This window comes from Balaenoptera borealis, assembly GCF_965194805.1.
Source record: "Balaenoptera borealis genome assembly, chromosome: 17".
NCBI lineage: Eukaryota > Metazoa > Chordata > Mammalia > Artiodactyla > Balaenopteridae > Balaenoptera > Balaenoptera borealis.
Genome location: NC_138876.1, coordinates 59,915,963 through 59,936,190, shown reverse-complemented (window position 1 = coordinate 59,936,190; position 20,228 = coordinate 59,915,963). Strand labels below are relative to the sequence as shown.

Genomic DNA, 20,228 nt, shown 5'->3' with positions numbered 1-20,228 from the left:
ATAAAGAAAATAAAGTATGATAAAGAAAATGGGGCATACATATATACTGGAAAATTATACAGCCTCTAAAAAGATAGAAACCCCACAATATGCAACAACATGGATGAATCTTGAAAACACTATGCTAAGTGAAATAAGTCAGTCACAAGAAGACAAATACTGCATGATTCCACTTTAATGATGTAGGTGAAGTAATCAAACTCATAGAAACAGAAAAGAAAATGGTGGTTACCAGGGGCTGTGGGGAGAGAGAAATGTGTGTTGCTCAATGGGTCCATGGTTTCAGTCATCAAAGTGAAAAAGTTCTAGAGATTTCTTATACAATAAGGTACATATAGTTAACAATACTTTCCTGTACACTTAAATATAGCTAAGATAATATATTTTATGTCATGCATTTTTTACTACAATAAAAAAAGCAGTAACAATTATGTTTTCCAGAAAGCAATTTAGCAACAGGCATGAAAGGCCTAAACATACTCACATCCTTTGTCCTGTCTCAGGAAGTTTATCTTAAAACAATTTCTCTTTAAAGTATTATAATAGCTAAAATGAAAAGCAATCTATATTCCAGCAAAGAAACAGTTAAATAAACATCAAATGCTGAAAGGGTACAGTCATCAAAAAATATAGTTTGGAGATACTTTTTTAAATGACATGTTAAAATTCTGATTATCTAATAGTATCCAAAATACAATACAAAACTATATATATATTATGTATAGTATGACTATGATGAACATATACTGGGACATTCAATAAAGAAAAAAACCAGGTCTAATAAAAGAAAGAGAAAGGGAAACGGGGGGAGAGAGGGAGAGCAACGGGAGGGAAGAAAGTTATACCGAACGGATTTCTATTGAATCTGCATCCAGACAAGTTGATTCTAATGTTCATTTGGAAATAAAATCTGGCAAGAATAGCTAGGAAAAACTCTAGCAATAAGAAGAAAAACAGAGTGAACAGGAGAGACTAGCCCTTCCAGACATTTTTACATATTATGAAGCTACAATAATTTAAACAGTTTAGTTGCTGGGAATGAACAGACAGATCAAGGGGAAAGAAAATAATACAGGACTTTAGTACTGACAACAGTAGTATTTCAAATTAGTAAAGGAAAGATCCATTAGTCAGTGAATGGTATTGGACAACTGAGTAGCCAGCTGAGGGGCTGGGGGGCGGTTAAGATTCACAACTCACATTTTTTAATCAAAATAATCTCCAGATGGATGAAAGATTTAACTGCAAAAAATAAAAACATAAACTCAAAGTGAGAATAGCATTTCTATGATTCAAGAGCTAGAAGCTATAAATGAAAACCACCATCAATTAGTATTTCTGCTTGGAAAAAATCACCAGAAAGTCAAAAAAGGAATGACAAACTAGGAAAAAATATATTAGCAATTCATGTCATGGACAGAGGGCTACATTCTATAAGTCAAGAAGAAAAAGATAAAACAAAAGAATAATTGGCAAAGTATATGATCAGACATGTCACAGAAAATGCAATATAGATCTCAAACATATCAAAAGAAGTACAACCGCCTTCATATTAAGAAAAATATATAAGAAAACATATACCGAGAAACTCCTTTTCCCCTACAAGATAAGCAAAGATGAAAAAGTGTGACAACACCCTGGGTGCACGATGGAGGGAAGCAGATGCTCACACATTGCTGGTAGAGTATAACTGGCACCACTTCTATGGAGCGGAATTTAGCACATCAAAATTGAACAGTCACATTCTTCTAAGAATTCTTCCTACAGACATACTGGCACATTTATCAAATAACTTGCATACAGATTTATTTGCTGCAGCTTTGCTTTCATAGCAAAATATTAGGGGAAACCTAAATGTCCATCAATAGGGAACAAGTTAAACATTACCTGTTATGGTACATAACATGGTACATCTACAAATAGACATCTACAAATAGCCCTGAAAATGAAACAGCTCTATATAACATTACCTTCAATGATCTCTAAAATATACATTGTATTTAAGTGAAAGAAGTTAGATGCTAAATAATTTGCATGCTACAGCTTATATAATACACACACATACATATATAGTACTTAAATACGTGTGTGTACACCTATATAAGTAGAATCTCTCTGGATGGATGGAGAAGAAACTGTTAATAATGGTGACATCACTACACAAGGGAAATAACCTGGGAGACAGGAGTGGAAGGGAGATTTACATTTTGCAACCTTTTAGTCATTCTGAATGCTGTATCATGTGCATTAATTACCTGGTCACATTAGTCAAAATGATGCTGGAGAAGGGTATTTTAAAAATATATTGAGTTTAAAAAGGGAGGGAGGCAAGATATAAGATGAAATAGTCAATAGGAGATTATTTTGTGATTTGTTTAAAAGGATAGATATATGGATGGATATAAACCAATACGCTAACAGTGATTTTCCAGACTAGGATTATAGGTAATTTTATCTTCTTTTTCTCCATCTGTATTTTCTGACTTTTCTAAAGTGGACAATTACTCTCGGTTACGAAGAAGTATTTTTAATTCAAATGTTTTTTTAACTTCCACTAAACATTAAATCCCTTGATCCCTTGGACACTTTTCTAATAAAAACACACTGCTAAGATTATGGTTTCTGGACAGCTGGTACCCACTCAGTTTAAATAAAACTTGGGAGAGTCTCAGAAGAGAGATTTTTACAACAGTCAACAATTAAAACAGAAATAATTAACTCCACAAGGAAAATAAAATAATGTGAGCCTCCAACAAACGGACCAGCAGCACAGAAGTTCAGGAGATTCGGGTGTTCTTTTTTGTTTGGAAGCGTGAATGTATTTGTTTTTATTGTGTACATAGATTATGCCGTTTTGAGATCTTTCTGAAGGATCACAACCCCTCTTACCACTCAGCTTTTCCCTAGGGACTCAGCAGGCTGCTACATAAAAATAAATGCAGGAAGTGAATGGGAGCTAACAGACATTAGCAGCATATGGAAAGTGAGACTTGCCCAAAGACACCAAGAACCTGGGTGGGTCACACCCACAGATTTGTGAGCAGACCCTCAAAACTGTTATCCATTTATCCCTATGTTTGTGTTACCTATAAATAAGCGACACCTTACCTTTCTGTTATTTCTAAGGCATAATTGCCATGCTGAAATTATAGTAACCTATTATTGTGTCACGGTTTCCTTGCAGCTTTCTCCTCCCCCAGTTGTTTCGGCCCCAGCAGCCTTCCCTCACCCCCTTAAAATATAAAGCTTTGGTGGTGGTAGTGTTTTAATTCAAACACAGATAAAATGCTTAGTGGCTAGGTGACTGTCACTTCAATATAATGGTGCTAAACGACAAGTTATTACTAACATAAGAGAGTCCTCGAGTACAATTATCTATTCAGCCCCATAAAAGGCAGTCAGGAGATTTTTTCCACAATGTATTCTCTAGCTAGCCGGCCGCATTGCACTTTCAAAGTGGGAAATGGCACACACCTTAAGTGTGCTTTGCTGGGCTGAACGCATAGTAACTCCTGAGAGGCAATATGTGGTTTACGGTAGATTTTAAATCATTTGATGTTGACTGCTCTCAATATAAGTAGAGTATTGTATACAAAGTCTGGGTATAATAGAGGACAGGAGAAACAGAATCTCAGGCTGATACTAAAAAGCATTCAGAATACAGGGTTGAAAACAAAGGTAAACTGCTCATTTTAAAACTTCATAGCTCTGTTAAAAATCAGTAGCAAAGGATACATTTTGACAACTTCATAAGAAGGAAGGGATAAGGAGACAATTCAACAGAGACATGTATTTAAGACAAGAGGTAGGGCATTTAATTTTGCATCTAGAGGTTTTTTTTTTTTTTAAGGGACAAACACAACAAACTCCACACATACCAAAAAAGTAAGTTAAACAAATTCTAAAATGTTCTCATTTGGTTTTAGATACTTTGAAAAAAATCACAAATTCAAGAGACAATCACAGGGGTATTTATAAACGTTCTTTCAGCCAACATACTTTGCTGGTGAACCTGCAGGTTTACAAACGCAGGTTCTTCCTTCTCAGTCTCAGCCAGGAGTCTATGGAATCGCTGATGACTGAGCCATCCCCTCTACTATTTCAAAGACCTGACGGGTAAACTTACCCTCTACGCCCAATGCAGCTTTATCAGCAACTTTCTCCACCCAACCAGACTTCTGCTTCTTTAAAACACAGAGGAAAAAAAGTACAGGAGGAAGTGGGAAGCAAATGACCAACTTAGAGGGACATCGGAGGTTACAGGAACCTGAAGGTATTTGCTCTTGGGCAATTTTCCCTTTCATCTGAGGCAGTCAACACACATTTCTGAACACCTACTATGTGCTGTGGGAACATAAAAATGAAAAGGCAAAGGAGACAGGCAGAGGAAGCAAAAGTATAAGGAAAGGCCATGTGGTTCTAAGATAGCAAAGCTGTGCGGTGAGTCAGCTGACCTTGCCCAGGCGTGTGGCTCGTCTTTTGTTTAGAGCCAAGTCTCCAGACTCTCCACTTTAAGAGGATGGATTTCCCTACCCATCCAAGAATGACAATTAAACGCAAGGAATGACATGACTAACAAATATCCTGACCAAAGAAAACATCTGAAAATTAGAGACGGAAAAAGACTCTTCTTATAAACCAAGAGATTTATTAAATATGTCTTAGACACACACACACACAGAAAAAAAAAACTAGTCCTACAAAAACCACACAAAGGGGCTTCCCTTGTGGCGCAGTGGTTAAGAATCCACCTGTCAATGCAGGGGACATGGGTTCGAGCCCTGGTCCGGGAAGATCCCACATGCCGCGGAGCAACTAAGCCAGTGCGCCACAACTACTGAGCCTGCACTCTAGAGCCCGTGAGCCACAACTACTGAGCCCATGTGCCACAACTACTGAAGCCTGCGCGCCTACAGCCTGTGCTCTATAACAAGACAAGCCACTGCAACGAGAAGCCCACGCACCACAACGAAGAGTAGCCCCCGCTCGCCGCAACTAGAGAGCCTGCACCCAACAACAAAGACCCAACTCAGCCAAAAATAAATAAATAAATAAATTTTTTAAAAAAACAAAACACACAAAGTGCACCAGCAAATTGGACTATTACAGAAGTACTAATGGTTGTGACTCTTACCAGCCAAACTAGAATACAAAATCTAAAAAAAATTAGTCACTCCATTCACCTAAGTCAAACACAGCTTTGTCCACTTTGACAAGTACCACATAGAGTTATGTATTCTAAAAACATCATTATGTTAAATATGACAACGTAAGACATACAAATGTTCACATGTTTGACACCCTCATTGCCCCCATTAAAATCCAGATAAAAAAATGCTGGCTTATTTGGTGGCCCCTAGGCCTCCTCCTAACAATACATGTAAGACCTGTGAGGGGCTTTTTGACTCAAACATTTAAATACCTACCATGTGCAAATCACCAGGCTACCCAACCGTGGACAAAGATGAAGTATATGCTTCTAACCTCAAGACGTATAAAATCTAGACAATATGTGTGCAAGTGTATATATAGTGTATTACATATGCACTATATATTACATATTGTATAGCTAGTGGGAAGCAGCTGCATAGCACAGGGAGATCAGCTCATTGCTTTGTGACCACCTAGAGGGGTGGGATAGGGAGGGTGGGAGGGAGATGCAAGAGAGAGGGGATATGGGGATATATGAATGCATATGGCTGATTCACTTTGTTGTGCAGCGGAAACTAGCACAACATTGTGAAGCAATTATACTCCAATAAAGATGTTAAAAAAGAAAAGAACTGACACTAAAAAAATATATATTGTATAAAATGTTTATAATATACACACTCAGATGTCAGGTGTGAGATTAATTTGAGGGGTGGGGAGAAAGGAAGGGTTGGAAGGCTCCAAAGATTCTATCTTACAACTTATCAGAAGTAAAACACAAAAGAGTATATATGGAATATGGTTTTATTTCAACAAAAACTCACATGCATGAAAGTAAATACTGGAGGGTAAAAAAAAAAATTAATGAAAACTGTTGTATTAGAACTCAAAATAGGAATAATTCCTATCCCCCACTTCCTAAAATTTATCTTAGTATCGTTACTCTTTTTCTTTTTCTTTTTTTTTTTTTTTTTTAGCGTCTATGTATCTTTTTAAAAGCGTGCCACGAATCTGTGTTATGGTTAGTGGGTTATTATCAGCAAAGATCTCTAGGATGTGGCAATGCTTAAATCTGAAAACCTTGCCCTACTACTGCCACATCTCTCTTAGACAATGACTCAACTGGAGGCAATTTCACTTGATACACTATTTTCAGAAACATGCATCCAAAGCTAGAGTAATCAGATTAGGGATTTTGTGTTGGGGGGTTTCACCTTGATGGGTAAAAGAGGACCCTTGCTATGAAAAACTACCCGCCTCCAAATAAACCCATAGACACTACTCCACAATTGGGGGATGTTAAATGTTTGCATCCAAAACCATCGCCAGGGGCTCAAACGCCACCCAAAATCCTAACCACGTTAAGGAGAAGAGGGCAGAAAGTCTTCACATGCGGGTGGGGAGGACTTCACGTTCCCATCTTGCGGGGAGAAACAACCCACTGTCCTCTGTCCCTCAGTTTCCACCGGTCACAAGAGCGAGCTGAACAGGACTCCCTGGGTACTGTTTTCTGCCAAAGCGCATCTCGATCTGCAGCCCCGGCTCGGTAAGCCTGGCGCCAGCCCTCCGCCGCCTCCCAGAACCTTCTCTCTTTTTCTTTTTGCTCCGTTTCTCTCTAATACACTCGCACACACGCGCGGCCCCATCCGCCCTCTCCGGCCGCCAGCGCCGCTCCCTGCAGCAGGGCCCCACCAGGACGCCGGATCCGGATCGGTGGATGCAACTCGCGGCGCAGGCACCGAAGGCTCTGCACCTGCTCCGGCGCCAGGCCGCGCGCCGCGCCGGACCCCGACTCGGACCCCAACGCCGCGCCGGACCCCGCGCCCATGCCGGAGGCGCCGTGCCGGTGGCGTCCGCGCCCTCACCTTGCTCGCCGCGATCCATGTCTCCCGCCCGCCGGCAGCGAGTCCCCGCTCGGCCCGCCCGCCCGCCGCGCTCCTCCCGTCCTCCGCCGGCGGCTCCCGGGAAGTCCCCTCCCCCTGGAGGCGTAGAGCGCGGTGGCGCCGCCCGCGTGCGGTCGGGAGCGCTTCGCCGGGGCGTCACCCAATCACCTGACCCCGCCGGCGGGTGTGCTCCGCCGCGTCGGCGCGGGAGGGGGAACGGACCGAAGGACGGAAGGGCGGGCGGGGAGGGCCGGCTGAGCTCAGGCAGGAACTCGCCCCAGAGGAAGAGGGAAGAGGGGGAGGGCGAAGGCTCGGCGTCACCTTGGAGGCTGCGTGGGGACCGCTTGGGGACCGGGATGGCGTTTACGTCCCACCCTCAAGTTATTTATCATATCAGAAGTTTCCTCGGGGGCACTGAAGATTCCCTTTCTTTGCCTCCGCGAGCACCTACTCTTCTGTACTTATTGAGTGGCAAAAACAGGAAGGTTCTTTCGCCATGCCAGTGGCTCTTTTTCCCTTATATTCTTCATGTTCCCCTACTCCCGAAATAATACCCTATGCTATCTGCCAGACTAGGTCCGGAGCAAGCAAGAGGCGAAAATTGCAAAGAATCTCTCGAAAAACCATGTGGTCCTGTCTTTTAATAGAGATTGCAGGGTTTTAGGTGGCAAATTAGGAAGATTTTCATGTAATAAAATCTGTTTTGAGTGCAGGATTAAGGACAACACGCTGAGATGAATTAAATGAAATGTTGGAAATGAATTAAGTTAACCAAAGGGTAGAATTATCAACAGGGATCTTTTGAAAATATAATTGGAGGCTTCATGTCCATTGATCAACGGACAGTTTGAAGTTCCTGTAATAACACTTTTCGTTATTAGCATTAGCACTCTATTTCCAAAGTGTTCTGCAGTTTCTCATCTTCCGTGAAGTCACTTTGATTACCACATAGTTCTAAGGTGGTAACCCAGTTTCCTAAGCTGTCTGCGGCTACGAGTAAGGCAAGCTTCTTTTTGTGCTACGTGGAGACTCTGGCTTGGCCTTCAGCCCGCAGCGTCGCCTACTACTTCACACACGCTAGGCTTTTGTTAGTATGTTTTTTAATTAGCAGTAGTTACCTGAAGCAACTCCATGTTTTCTGTCCATTGCGCTGCAAGTAAGTGTTTCTCTTTCCCACCTGCATTGACAGCGTCTTCTCGTGAGGTTTATTCTGTTTATCTCAATCTATTGAGACCTCTCCTCTTTGATTGCTCCTACTCCCACTGCACTTGGCTTCTCTCCTGAGGCACTCACCCCTGGGACTCATCTCCCAGGCCAGCCTGCTACAGCTATAGGTTTATCTGTTTCACAGCCCTACTAGGTCATAACCTAGCAGCTTATGAGCTTCAGGAGGTCAAGGATCATTTGAGTCATGGTTTCATTGCTTTAATTATGCCATGCATTTAGTCAATATTGTAAGTTTAGCTTTCAGGTTTAAATTTAAAAAGAGGTACATTGTATCTACTAATAATCCAGTGTTTGTAACAAAGAGGTGCAATGATAGCTTTTTTTCTTTTAAATGACCTTTTAAATGTACCAGTAAGGTAAATGTTGGCATTGGCAGGAAGTTCTATAATGTGGTCAAGAATTTTTGACTAGCTGCTGCTCAAATAAATGGCTGGAAAGACAATCTCTCAACCTATGGACTAACTTGTGGACAAAAAAATAGCACTTGAAAATAGTGTTGGTTCAAAATATGATTTATTCTATTCATATCTATTTAACTTGCTATATAGTGATGAACCTGACTGTTGCGTATGTTGGGAGAGAAAAATGACTTGTGTTTTGAAGAATTTATATGCTTGTTCGCATCTGTGGCTAATAGCATACAGATGCTAATAGCATACCTCATACCCAGCTTTACCATTTTTCTTCCTAAGAGAACCCAAATATTATTTGGGATAGCGGTATGTCCAGCTGAAACATGGCCACTTTAACCTCCCTTGCAGCTGGAGGTGGCACTCTAACACATTAATGACCAATGAGATATGAGCAAGAAACCTCCAAGAAATCATTCGGAAAGAAAGACTTGGCTGGACCTAGAGATGATCATACTAAGTGAAGTAAGTCAGCCAGAGAAAGACAAATATTATATGATATCACTTATATGTGGAATCTAAAAAACAATACAAATGAACATATTTACAAAACAGAAACAGACTCACAGATGTAGAAAACAAACTTATGGTTACCAAAGGGGAAAGAGGGGAAGGGATAAATTAGTATGGGATTAACAGATACACACTATTATATATACCATAGATAAACAACAAGGATTTACTGTATAGCACAGGGGACTATATTCAATATCTTGTAATAACCTATAACAGAAAAGAATCTGAAAAAGATATATATGTATGTATAGCTGAATCACTTTGCTGTACAACTGAAATTAACACAATATTGTAAATCAACTATACTTCAATTTTAAAAAAAGAAAGACTTGGAAATATTATTTTTTTCTGTAGCTTCCCCCTTCCATCCTAGAAGGGCAGCAGCCATCTTGAAACATGAGGAAGAAAACCACAGCCAAGTTTGGCAGAGTAGAAAGGCAGAAAGAGCCTGGGTCTTCAGTGGCATCATGGAGCTGCTTCTTATGGGAGAAAAAATAAACGCCTGACTTTTTTAAACCACTGGAGTTGGCTTCCTGTTACACTGAGCCAAAAAAATCCTAACTGATACAACATGCCATTTTAAAATTCCCTTCCTGGCATGTACCAGCATAGGTGTATTCATGCAGCCCTGAACCTTAGACAAATATTAACTTAATTTTCTCTACAAGGCTAAATAAGCACTGTTTATATTATAAACAACCTAGCATGTAATAGTTCCACAAAAGCCTACTTTTCTCTTGTGTCTTCCTTCTACTTAATTTTTTTTCTTGACAAATAGAATCTGTACTTGGTGTACTTACAACCCATGCTGTGTTACGTCTAAAATGAATAGAGCTTATGTTTTAGCACACCGAGGAATCTCTGGAGAATGGCTCGCACTTAAACTGAGCATCGGGGTGCATTTAACCGAACCATCCTTTAAAAGGCTCAGTACAGGAGAGAGACACTAGATTTACTTTGCAGGGTTGTTGTTGTTAATGGTGACATGGATTTTTTTTTTTCTTTTTTAGTTTCTTTTTTCAAATATCCATTCATTGGTGAAATTTCTACAAGAAAATGTACCAAGGGAACTCCCTGGCAGTCCAGTGGTTAGGACTTGGTGCTTTTACTGCTGTGGCCCGGGGTTCAATCCCTGGGTGGGGAACTGACATCCCACAAGCTTCACGGCATGGCCAAAAAAAAAAAAAAAGAAAGAGTGTAGCAAAAAGCAGATGAATTGAAGCAAATGAAAATATTAAAGAGGTTAGAAACAGAAGACATACATTATAAGTGGAAACTATCCACTCTGCCCTCGTTGTACCCATTTTCCATCTGACAGCCAGCAGAAAGCACACAAAATGTGTATATGGCCAGAGGCTCGCTGCAGGCCCACCCCTCACATTTGTGGGACCCAGGGTGAGGGTACAAACAAAGGCCCTGGCCCTTTCTTCTGGCTTGGTCTTTTTACCTAGGACTCTGTCCTACAGTCATGCTGGCCTGGCATGCTCCTGTGCCCAGGCACCTCAGCCAGAAATCCCATCTCGATCCACCCTTTCCCATCAGCTACCCCTTGGTCACACCTGTAGTTGTAGACTAGGGTTGCAGACACCCAGGGCATGGTGTATAAGAGGGTGCAGGAATGGATGGGTATGTCCATTTGGTGCCAAGGATTCCTTACCCTGAGGAAAAGCACTGGTGGGTGATCTCTAAAGCCCAGGGCCCCATACGGGGGTCCCCAGTAGCCTGGGTCTAGGATTGCCAGATAAGATACAGGACACCCAGTTCAATCTGAATTTCAGATAAACAACAAATAATTCTTTAGTATAAGTTTATCCCCTGCAACATTTGTGACATACTTATACTAAAAAAAAATTTATTCATTGTTTATCTGAAATTCTTAATGGGGTCCTGTGTTTTTATTTGCTAGCTCTGTCAACCCAAACTGTTTCTAAGGGCAGTTCTGGCTCTCTGATCAGTCAAGCCACTAAAGGCCTATGATACCACAATTTTGAAAAAGTGATCATATTCCAGCAGAAAGACAGACTCTTGATAGTTGAGCTATGGAAGCAAATGAGGTATATATACTAGGTGAAAGTTAGGAAGGCCAAGAAATCAAGGACAAGTTTTGGAGAAATATTGATTTAATAACAGGTAATTAACACTTAATTGCTTTAGAAAATATTACAACCATCTTGTATTCTCTCAGCTATGTAAAAAACTGACTGTGAATATGATATAAACAACTTTAAAATGCATAAAAATGGATATTGGCAGGAAAGAGTACTTAATACTAATGGAAGTTAGACATGTAAATCCCTAAATGTTAACAGGAAGAGATCTCAAGTTATTGATTTTGGCTATGTTAAGAAAAGCCATAGACCACTTAATGTTCCTTGTATTTTTTTAGCCACTTTGAGTTCTGTGTGTTTATCCAATTACATCATGGCAGCTGGGTGGGGAGGGGAGTGCAGGGAGAGCCACGGTCCCTTTTCTCCTGGAGCCTCAAACATCACTGTTCTCAGTATTTTCATGTATCTTTAAAACTACTGTCTGATATAAATTGCACTAATTATGTATAGATTCAATAATTACGTGATTAACAGTATTTGTGCTTTTTTTAAAAAATTGTTTTATTTTATTTATTTATTTTTGGCTGTGTTGGGTCTTCGTTGCTATGCATGGGCTTTCTCTAGTTGCAGCAAGCGGGGGCTGCTCTTCATTGTGGTGCATGAGCTTCTCATTGTGGTGGCTTCTCTTGTTGCGGAGCACGGGCCGTAGGCGCGGGGGCTTCAGTAGTTGTGGCACGTGGGCTCTGGAGCGCAGGCTCAGTAGTTGTGGCACATGGCTTAGTTGCTCCATGGCATGTGGGATCTTCCCGGACCGGGGCTCGAACCCGTGTCCCCTGCATTGGCAGACAGATTCTTAACCACTGCGCCACCAGGGAAGCCCATGTGCATTTTTAAACTAGCATTCGACTCAATGACATGCAGGTCATTTCATCCCTGCAGAGATATTTAGTTTTCCAGAGCACCAATGTTCCTCTTCTAGAAATGGTGCAGGCTAGAATGGCAAGGGCCCAGGGTCACGGCTTGAGGAGCCAAAGTCTATGCCACTGCCCCAAAATGCAACTCTGCAAGGCCAGATACAACTCAGAAAACTTGAGTGGATTTAGTTGAACAGTAGCTTAAAAGTTGACTTAAGGGACTTTCCTGGTGGCGCAGTGGTTAAGAATTCGCCTGCCAGTGCAGGGGACACGGGTTTGAGCCCTGGTCTGGGAAGATTCCCACATGTCACGGAGCAACTAAGCCCGTGCGCCACAACTGCTGAGCCTGCTCTCTAGAGCCCGCGAACCACAACTACTGAGCCTGTGAGCCACAACTACTGAAGCCCGTGCACCTAGAGCCTGTGCTCCGCAACAAGAGAAGCCACCGCAACATAGACCCCGCTCACCGCAATTAGAGAAAGCCCGCGCACAGCAACAGAGACCCAACACAGACAAAAATACATTAATTAATTAATTATTTTTTTAAAAAAAGTTGACTTAAGTGAGCTTTGAGATCATTTAAAAACCATCACAATCCTGGGCTTCTCATTTAAGCTTCTCTGGCTCACTGTCCTCTAAAATTAGGAGGCGTATGTTGGGATAAGAATGGCATATCACACACATTCATTCATTTTTAAAATTTATTTTATTGAGATATAATTCACATACTATAAAATTCACCCTTTTAAAGTATACAATTCAGTAGTCTGAATGAACATTCATTCATTCTTACTTCCTCCCAATGCTACTAAAATTACAGAAAAGGGGAAAACCCATGAGGACAAAGAGAATGCAAGAGGCTGCGTAATCATAACTGACCTGGCAGATCTGAGAAAGCTGACTGCTAAGCTGGCAGTGGGGAAAGCCAAGAAGAACCTAATTTATAATGCAGAACATCTAAAAACCTCGGGACTTAACACCAGGTATCTGCGGATACAGAGAGAAAGTGAGGCTCAAAACAGGAGGATTGGTTGAAAGGCTACTTAAGGAGTTAGGCTGTAATTCCCTCCCCAGCTCTGCTCAGAAGACTGAAGTGATTTCTCTGGAGAAGGAAACTGGCCAATCTCTTGACTAGAGCACAATAAGTACATTTGAGAGTGATTTCCTACCACAAGCAGAGAAGTTCATTAGCCATTCACATCATGAATGCTGAGATCCCCAACTTCCCTTGGTTCTCAGAGTGCAGATAGCCAGTCCTATGAAAGTTGGACTACCCTGAAAGTAGGAGATAGAAAGATCCACCTCTCAGGAATTTGACCAAACCAAGAGAAAACAACCCCTAAAATGGTGATCTTGTGTAAGCCAGATCACCTTACCCTCAAGCCCATGGTCCACGAGTCTTGCCCGGGCACCAGCGAGACCAGTCAGCTGCTTAAGGTCCAGGACAGGCAGCCATGAACCGACAGAGTGTTCCACAATGGAAGACAGAGACCAAAATAACCACAACAGAAAGGCAACTTACAGGAAACAAACTATACAGGGAGAAGAAAACAGATTTTTCTGCTACAACTTTTGATATAATAACTATCATTATTATATTCAGAGAGAAGTAAAGATATCCCAAACATGAAACAAGTATTTGCTATACAAAAAAAAAGAACATTCAGAGAATAAAGAGTTCTCGGAAGTTAAATATATTATAGTAGACATTAAGACACTATAATATAGTGGTAGGCAGAATAAGGATCCCTAAAGATGTCTACATCCTAAGCCCTGAAACCTATGGCAAAATGGACTTTACAGATATGATTAAGGTTAGGGATCTTGAAATGAGGAGATCACCCTGGATTATCAAGTGGGCCCAATCTAGTTAAATGAGCCCTTGAAAGCTGAGAACTTTTCTGGCCAGAGGCTGAGAGATGCCACAGTAGAAGGAGAGGAGAGATTAGACGCATGAGAGGGACACCACTCACTGTTGCTGGATTTGAAGATGAAGGAAGGGGACCAGGAGCCAAGCAAGGTGGGTGCCGCTGGAAGCTGGAAGAGCCCCTAGCTGACGGCCATCAAGAAAATGCAGACTGCAGTCCTACAATCATATGAAACTGAATTCTGCCAACAACCTGAATAGGCAAAGAAAGATTCTTCCCAAGAGTCTCTGAAAAGGAACATAGCCCTTCAGACTCCTTGACTCTAATCCGTAAGAGTCACATTAGACTTCTAACCTCAGAACTGTAAGATGATACATTTGTGTTTTTTAAGTCACTTTATGGAATAGAAAGTCAAGTAAATTTCCTAGAAAGTAGAACAAAACAGAAGGACCTGACAAATAGAGGAGAAAATAGAAGAAAATTATAAGGCTGATCCCAGAGATCCAATATCCAAAAAAAGAGCTCAAGAGAGATGGAGAAAACAGACAGAAGAAAATCATCAATGAAATAACTCCCCAAATGGAAGAACATGATTTCCAGATTGAAAGGGCTCACTAAGGGCTGAGAGCATAGCATGTATTTATGAAATTCAGAACACTGAGGATAAAGATCCAGAGATGAAAAAAAAAGGTCACTTTCAAAGTACAAGGGTAAAAATGATTTTTAACTTTTGAACCAGACTAGAGGACAATGGAGCTCTAGCCTTAATTTACTAAAGTGATTTCCCCCTTATTTTCTCCTTGTACTGGGGGGACAGAATGGGAGTGAATGGGAAAGGAAGTTAAGAACAGGTGACAGTGAGGTGTGAATAGAAGGCATAATGCCTCATCTGTCATAGTGGAAAGTTGGTGGATAATGCCAAAAACTGAACAAGTACCCACATATGCATGTTATTTAAAGATAGGAAAGTTTTTTTAAAAATGATTTTAAAGTGATTGCCTTCAGGGACACATGCAAAGGGTGCAGGGGGGACTTCTGGAGTTCTTTGCAACAACTCTTGTTTTCCACTGTAAAATATGTGCATGTATAAACTTAATAAAAACTAAAACCTGGGAAGTGAAAATAAACCACAGAAGACAAAAATCAATGACTAAAATGAAAAGTTTAATAAGTAAAGTGGCATGAACACATTTAGTAGTCCAAAGTTTTTTTAAAGAGAGCTGTTTTGTATTTCCCTTGAATTGTATTAGACTTAAAATAGCCAGTGAAACGTCTGTATTTGTTCTGTGCAGAGAGCTCTCAAGCCCTTCACATTTCCAGAAGGATATAAGGGCCCTAATGACTCTATTTCCAATCTCCCTTTCAGCTCTAAAGATCTGTGGTGCCTAAGGAGATGAACAAAATATATTGTGGGAGATCCAAATATATCGCAAGGCAGATTGCAATCACATTTTTGGAAAAGTGTATTTGAGTATTGGATCGTATGCGTAGCAAGATACCTAGGAAGATATTGACCAAGCATTAATAACGTTTTTTTTTTATGGTAGGCTCAAATTGTTTGTATTATCCTCTGTTGTTTCTTGTTATTTTTTTAACACTAAGCTTGTGAAAAGCAACAAAGGTATTTTTGTTAAGGAAAAAAATCTAAGGAGTCAACGACCAGAATATTTTGTATTAACTCTTTCTATCCCACAGGCGTCTTAGAACTTGCAATCTTAGAAATACTAATCTTCGAACACCCAACTTCCCAGCACTTTTTTAGTCACTTTGTTTTTACCTTTAGCAATCGCTATTCGCACAACGCCAAGTTCTTTGGAATCTTCTGGTATTTCTGCCTGCTCTCCTTTCCCCAAACTCAACTTTTTAGAATGAAGAGGAACAAAAACTACAGTATCAGGTCAAGAGTTATCCATGTTGTTTAATAGATACAGAGTTTCAGTTTGGGATGAAGTTCTGGAGATGGATTGTGGAGATGGTTGCACAACAGTGTTAATGGTTAAAATGGTAACTTTTATGTACTGTATATTTTTCCACAATTAAAGAATTATCCAGTACTTGCCCTTTATTCACTTCTAATCATCATTATAAATAATAGTTGACTATTTAGGAGGGACAGAAAAAATGTGGAATAAGTTTGAGAAAGATGCTAAGTGCTGTAAAATTTCTTAACCAATCCATGTTTTCTGAAGGCAGTCCTTGATGTGAACTTCAAAGTTTCTATTGTGAAATGTTTTTTGTTGTTCTTCCATTAGGGAAATTAAGAGACGTTTGATTCTGAAGAGGGGGAATGAGAAAAGGAGAGTAATATGTTTCCTTTATGCAAAATGTTTTGGTCATTGTTACAGATTCCCCAAGAAACAGATTGTTGAGATGGAGATTTGTGTGCAGGAAGCTTATTGGTGAGTCCTCCGGGGGCCTAACCTGTGGGGCAGAGAAGCAAGCAAGATAAGGCTGAGAAGAGGGAACTTTGAGACAGTCACAACAAAGGCCTCATCCCATCCCTCTGGGAGCTCTGGAGCTGGGATGCTCCTTCAGTATTGTCCCAAATTGAAGCAAGGAGCCCTGCTTTAATACCCCTATGTTGACCCATCCTAGGAAGTGGGCTGCCCTCAGGAAATAATCTTGGGCAAGGTGGCTTTCTCCTGCTGAGGGCAATTCTCCCAGAGAAACTAAGCTGAAAGCCACCAGCTGCTAACACTGTCAGTCCTGAAGGGAGGGTCTGGGTAGTACCACTCATCATCCTCTCAATTATATTCTACAAACTTCTTGGGCATCTCTACCCACTTTATAAATTAGTAATATAAATCAGAACAGAAGTAAGAAGTGTCAAACAAAGAAAGAAGAACTAAACTTACCTTCTAATGACATGGGAATTTAAGAAAAATGTCCCGCTGCCCAAGTGATAGGTGCTTGACCAGAACCTTCCCCTTCCTCAAAGGGCCAAAATGTACTCCTGATGACCTTATAATGATGTACTATGACATTATCAGTAAAATGTTTTCAAAAAGCTCCAGAGAAAGCTTCACTCATGGTGCATTTTGAGCCCAGTTCTCATAGTCAAGGGAAAGAAAGAAAGAAAGAAAGAAAGGAAAGAAAGGAAAGAGGGAAGGAAGGAAGAAAGAAGGGACAAAGGAAAGAAGGAAAGGAAGGAAGGAAAGGAGAAAGGGAGGAAAGAAAAGATTAGAAAAGAAAAAAAGGAAGAATTTTAAGCCATTTCGTGAACTCAGTCCTAAAGCCCAAGATACACAGTAGGATAAGCGCCCTTCCTCCACAAACATTCCAAAATTAAAATGATGAATCGCTAAAGAGAATCTCTCTTTCCCTCACTTATCTTCTCTCTTGCTTCCTCCCCAGGGAAAATGCCAAAGAAGCATGAGACTTCTAAAGTAAACCATTAGATGCAGATGTGAAATTACTTACCAGAGAGCTACTACTTCTGACACAGGAAAGAAAAATATTCTCTCTTCAATCTCCACTAAAAAACCACCTGAGGGTTCCCATTAGTTAAGTGGTTTATGGAATCCCACTTGCTGGCTTATGAATGAACTGTCTGAAAAGTATTTCCCATGGTTCTCAATGTTTTTTAAGTTTTAAACTCTGCATTGAAAAACAAATTGAGCTATTTTTTCCAATTCCCTTTTCATTATATTCAATTCTGAAATTTTAATGGAACCAAAAATCAATGTGAGGTCACATACTAATACTCTTATTTTCCCAACAACACTGAGGTGAGAGAATGACATCTTGCAGATGAGGACACTGAGACACAAAGATGTTAAGAAACTTATTCAAAATCTCACACCTCCTAAATGTCAGAGCTATAACTCCCTAGAGATCTCCCTTTGGGTTTAGAGAACTTCCCACTACACCATGACAGCAAAACAGCTCTGAGGATGAATTAATGCACTGACACAGCTTCATTCAGGGAAGAAACACACACACACACAAGTGAACATTTCCTATTTGACCCACCAGCCTGGTGCCATCCCAGTGGAGAGAACTAGGATCAAATAAAAATGATAGAATAATCACGTGACTCTGGGCTGGAAACTACTTCAAGTGAACATCTGGTTTGGTCCTTTGCCTTCAGGGAAATAAAACCTTATCATTATGTCCATTTTAGTTGAGTTACAGAGAGGATGAGTACACACCCCAGATGTATAGTTATTAATGAAGGGACAGACAGAACCCAGGTTTTCTCTACTTTCCCAGGTGAACTAGACCTGCAGGTTGAGTTCTCACAACCACTTTGTGGACAGGCAACAGTCAGACTATTTTAAACTGACATTGGTCATGTTTGGGGCAGCCAGTCTCCCTAGAGCTGGAGTGGACATCTGTCTACACAATATAATTTAAGGTGTCTCTGATTACTACTGAGAGACTGAATATACAAACAGACAATGGCCAGACCAGATATGACAATAGAACTCTCACCCACAACCTGCAGAAAGCAGTCCAGGAAGCCAAACCACAACCTCTGCAGTGATAAACCCAGAACAGGCAGGATTTGGTCACTGACTGCCAGCCTTCCTATTCTGGGCCCACCTTTTCAACTCAGGGTCAACCAGAGAAAGCCAAATATGTTCCCCAAACCAATCACATAAGATTCTCACTGCTAATCGGCCTACCTGCAGCTTCCTCATGCCAACAACCTCCAGTCAGAACATACCTGAAGCCTCCCCTTTTTTTCCACTATGATCATCCCTCAGTATCCACGGCAGGGGTTGGGGAGAGGTTTGGTTCCAGGACCAAGACCCAAAATCCAAGGATGCTCAAGTCCCTTGTATAAAATAGTATAGTATTTGCATATAACCTACATAATTATCTAGTTTAATTTATCTCTAGATTACTTATAATACCTAATACAATATAAATACTATGCAGATAGTTGCCAGTGCACAGCAAATTCAAGTTTTGACTTTGGAACTTTCTGTAATTTTTTTTCAAATATTTTTGACCCCCAGTTGGTTGAATTTGTGGATGTAGAACCCACGGATATGGAAGGCTGACCGTATAAATCTTCCCACTCTCCTGTCTGCTACAACTAGAGAAAGGCCGTGTGCAGCAATGAAGACCCAACGCAGACAAAAATAAAATATAAATTAATTAAATAATTTTTTAAAAAAAAGAAGAAAAAGCTGACTGGTCTGACCCAGAAAGGGATCTAGAGGATTCCTCTTTCCACAGTAAATCTGAGAGTCAAAAAATGGCCCCAAAAGTAGGGCAAATCCCCCTAAGAGCCAAACCTGAAATAATTCTTATTAAATCAATTGGATCATAACTCAAACATGCAAACAAACAAACAAAAATAAAATTATAGGTGATTCGGGGATAATCTAGAAAATAACTTTCAGCAACATTTGTAAATTTAAGATTACATAACAGTGGCATGAGTAATCTAGACAAACCCTTAGAGTTTTAACTCAACTTCACAAGAACAATTATCACCCATTGCTTATTAGAGCTGCATCTCTGACCTGGTTGTAAAGGCTTATCCCCCTTACTTTAGGGCAGTAGCTTCCAGGGAAAACTGTCAGTGCTTCTGCTGAAACAGTTCTAGGTTCCCTACTTGGCCTTGTATTTCCTCATGCAATCCAGACATTACTACCTAATGAGAAGAGACAACTCTTTCACCCAGCCAATTAACCCACTCTCTCCCTCTCACATCACTATTCACCATTGCAACACCCTGATTCCAGCCACTCCCTGACTCTAGCAAAAGAAGGGGAACCCCATGGTTGACTTACCTCAGTTAGGGAACTCTCCTTACCTTACTCAAATGTATTAGAAACTCCTGTTGAGAACCCTGACCTAATATTACTTGTAAACAGATTATACCTCATAATCGAAACTGGAGTGCAAGCAGGATATTTACCTACTAATTTAAGCTTTTCTTTAGAAGATATTCCTCTACCTGAGGTAAAATCAGCCCTGATGACAGAAATTTTACACTTAGTAGAGTTTGCCAATTATCCAAAGACCAGAAAGTCAACGTATACACAGAGAACAGGTATGCTTTTGGAGTAGGACATTTTTTGACATGCTATGGAAACAAAGGGGGCTTCTCACCTCTGCTGGAAACTCCATCCAACATGGACAAAAAGTTAAGGAACTTTTAGATGCCCTCCTACTTCTTGGAGAGATGGCTCTCACAAAGGTTGAGGCCAAGCAAGAAGACAAAATATGGAAGCTGAAGAAACGTTCTAGCAGC

The 20,228-nt window shown here is 40.6% G+C and overlaps 1 protein-coding gene across 2 annotated transcripts in view; it reads right to left on the bottom strand.

Annotated features, from left to right (window-relative positions):
• Positions 1-7,397, bottom strand: part of TPD52 (tumor protein D52) — a 123,475-nt gene extending 116,078 nt beyond the window's left edge. The window contains exon 1 of one of the 2 annotated variants that reach the window (XM_082363635.1): positions 7,017-7,397. In XM_082363635.1, coding sequence (XP_082219761.1) covers positions 7,017-7,035 — 19 coding nt within the window. In that variant the 5' untranslated portion in view covers positions 7,036-7,397. The remainder of the gene's footprint in view (positions 1-7,016) is intronic. The other variant, XM_082363634.1, reaches the window with a different exon arrangement.
• Positions 7,398-20,228: the final 12,831 nt, after the last annotated feature.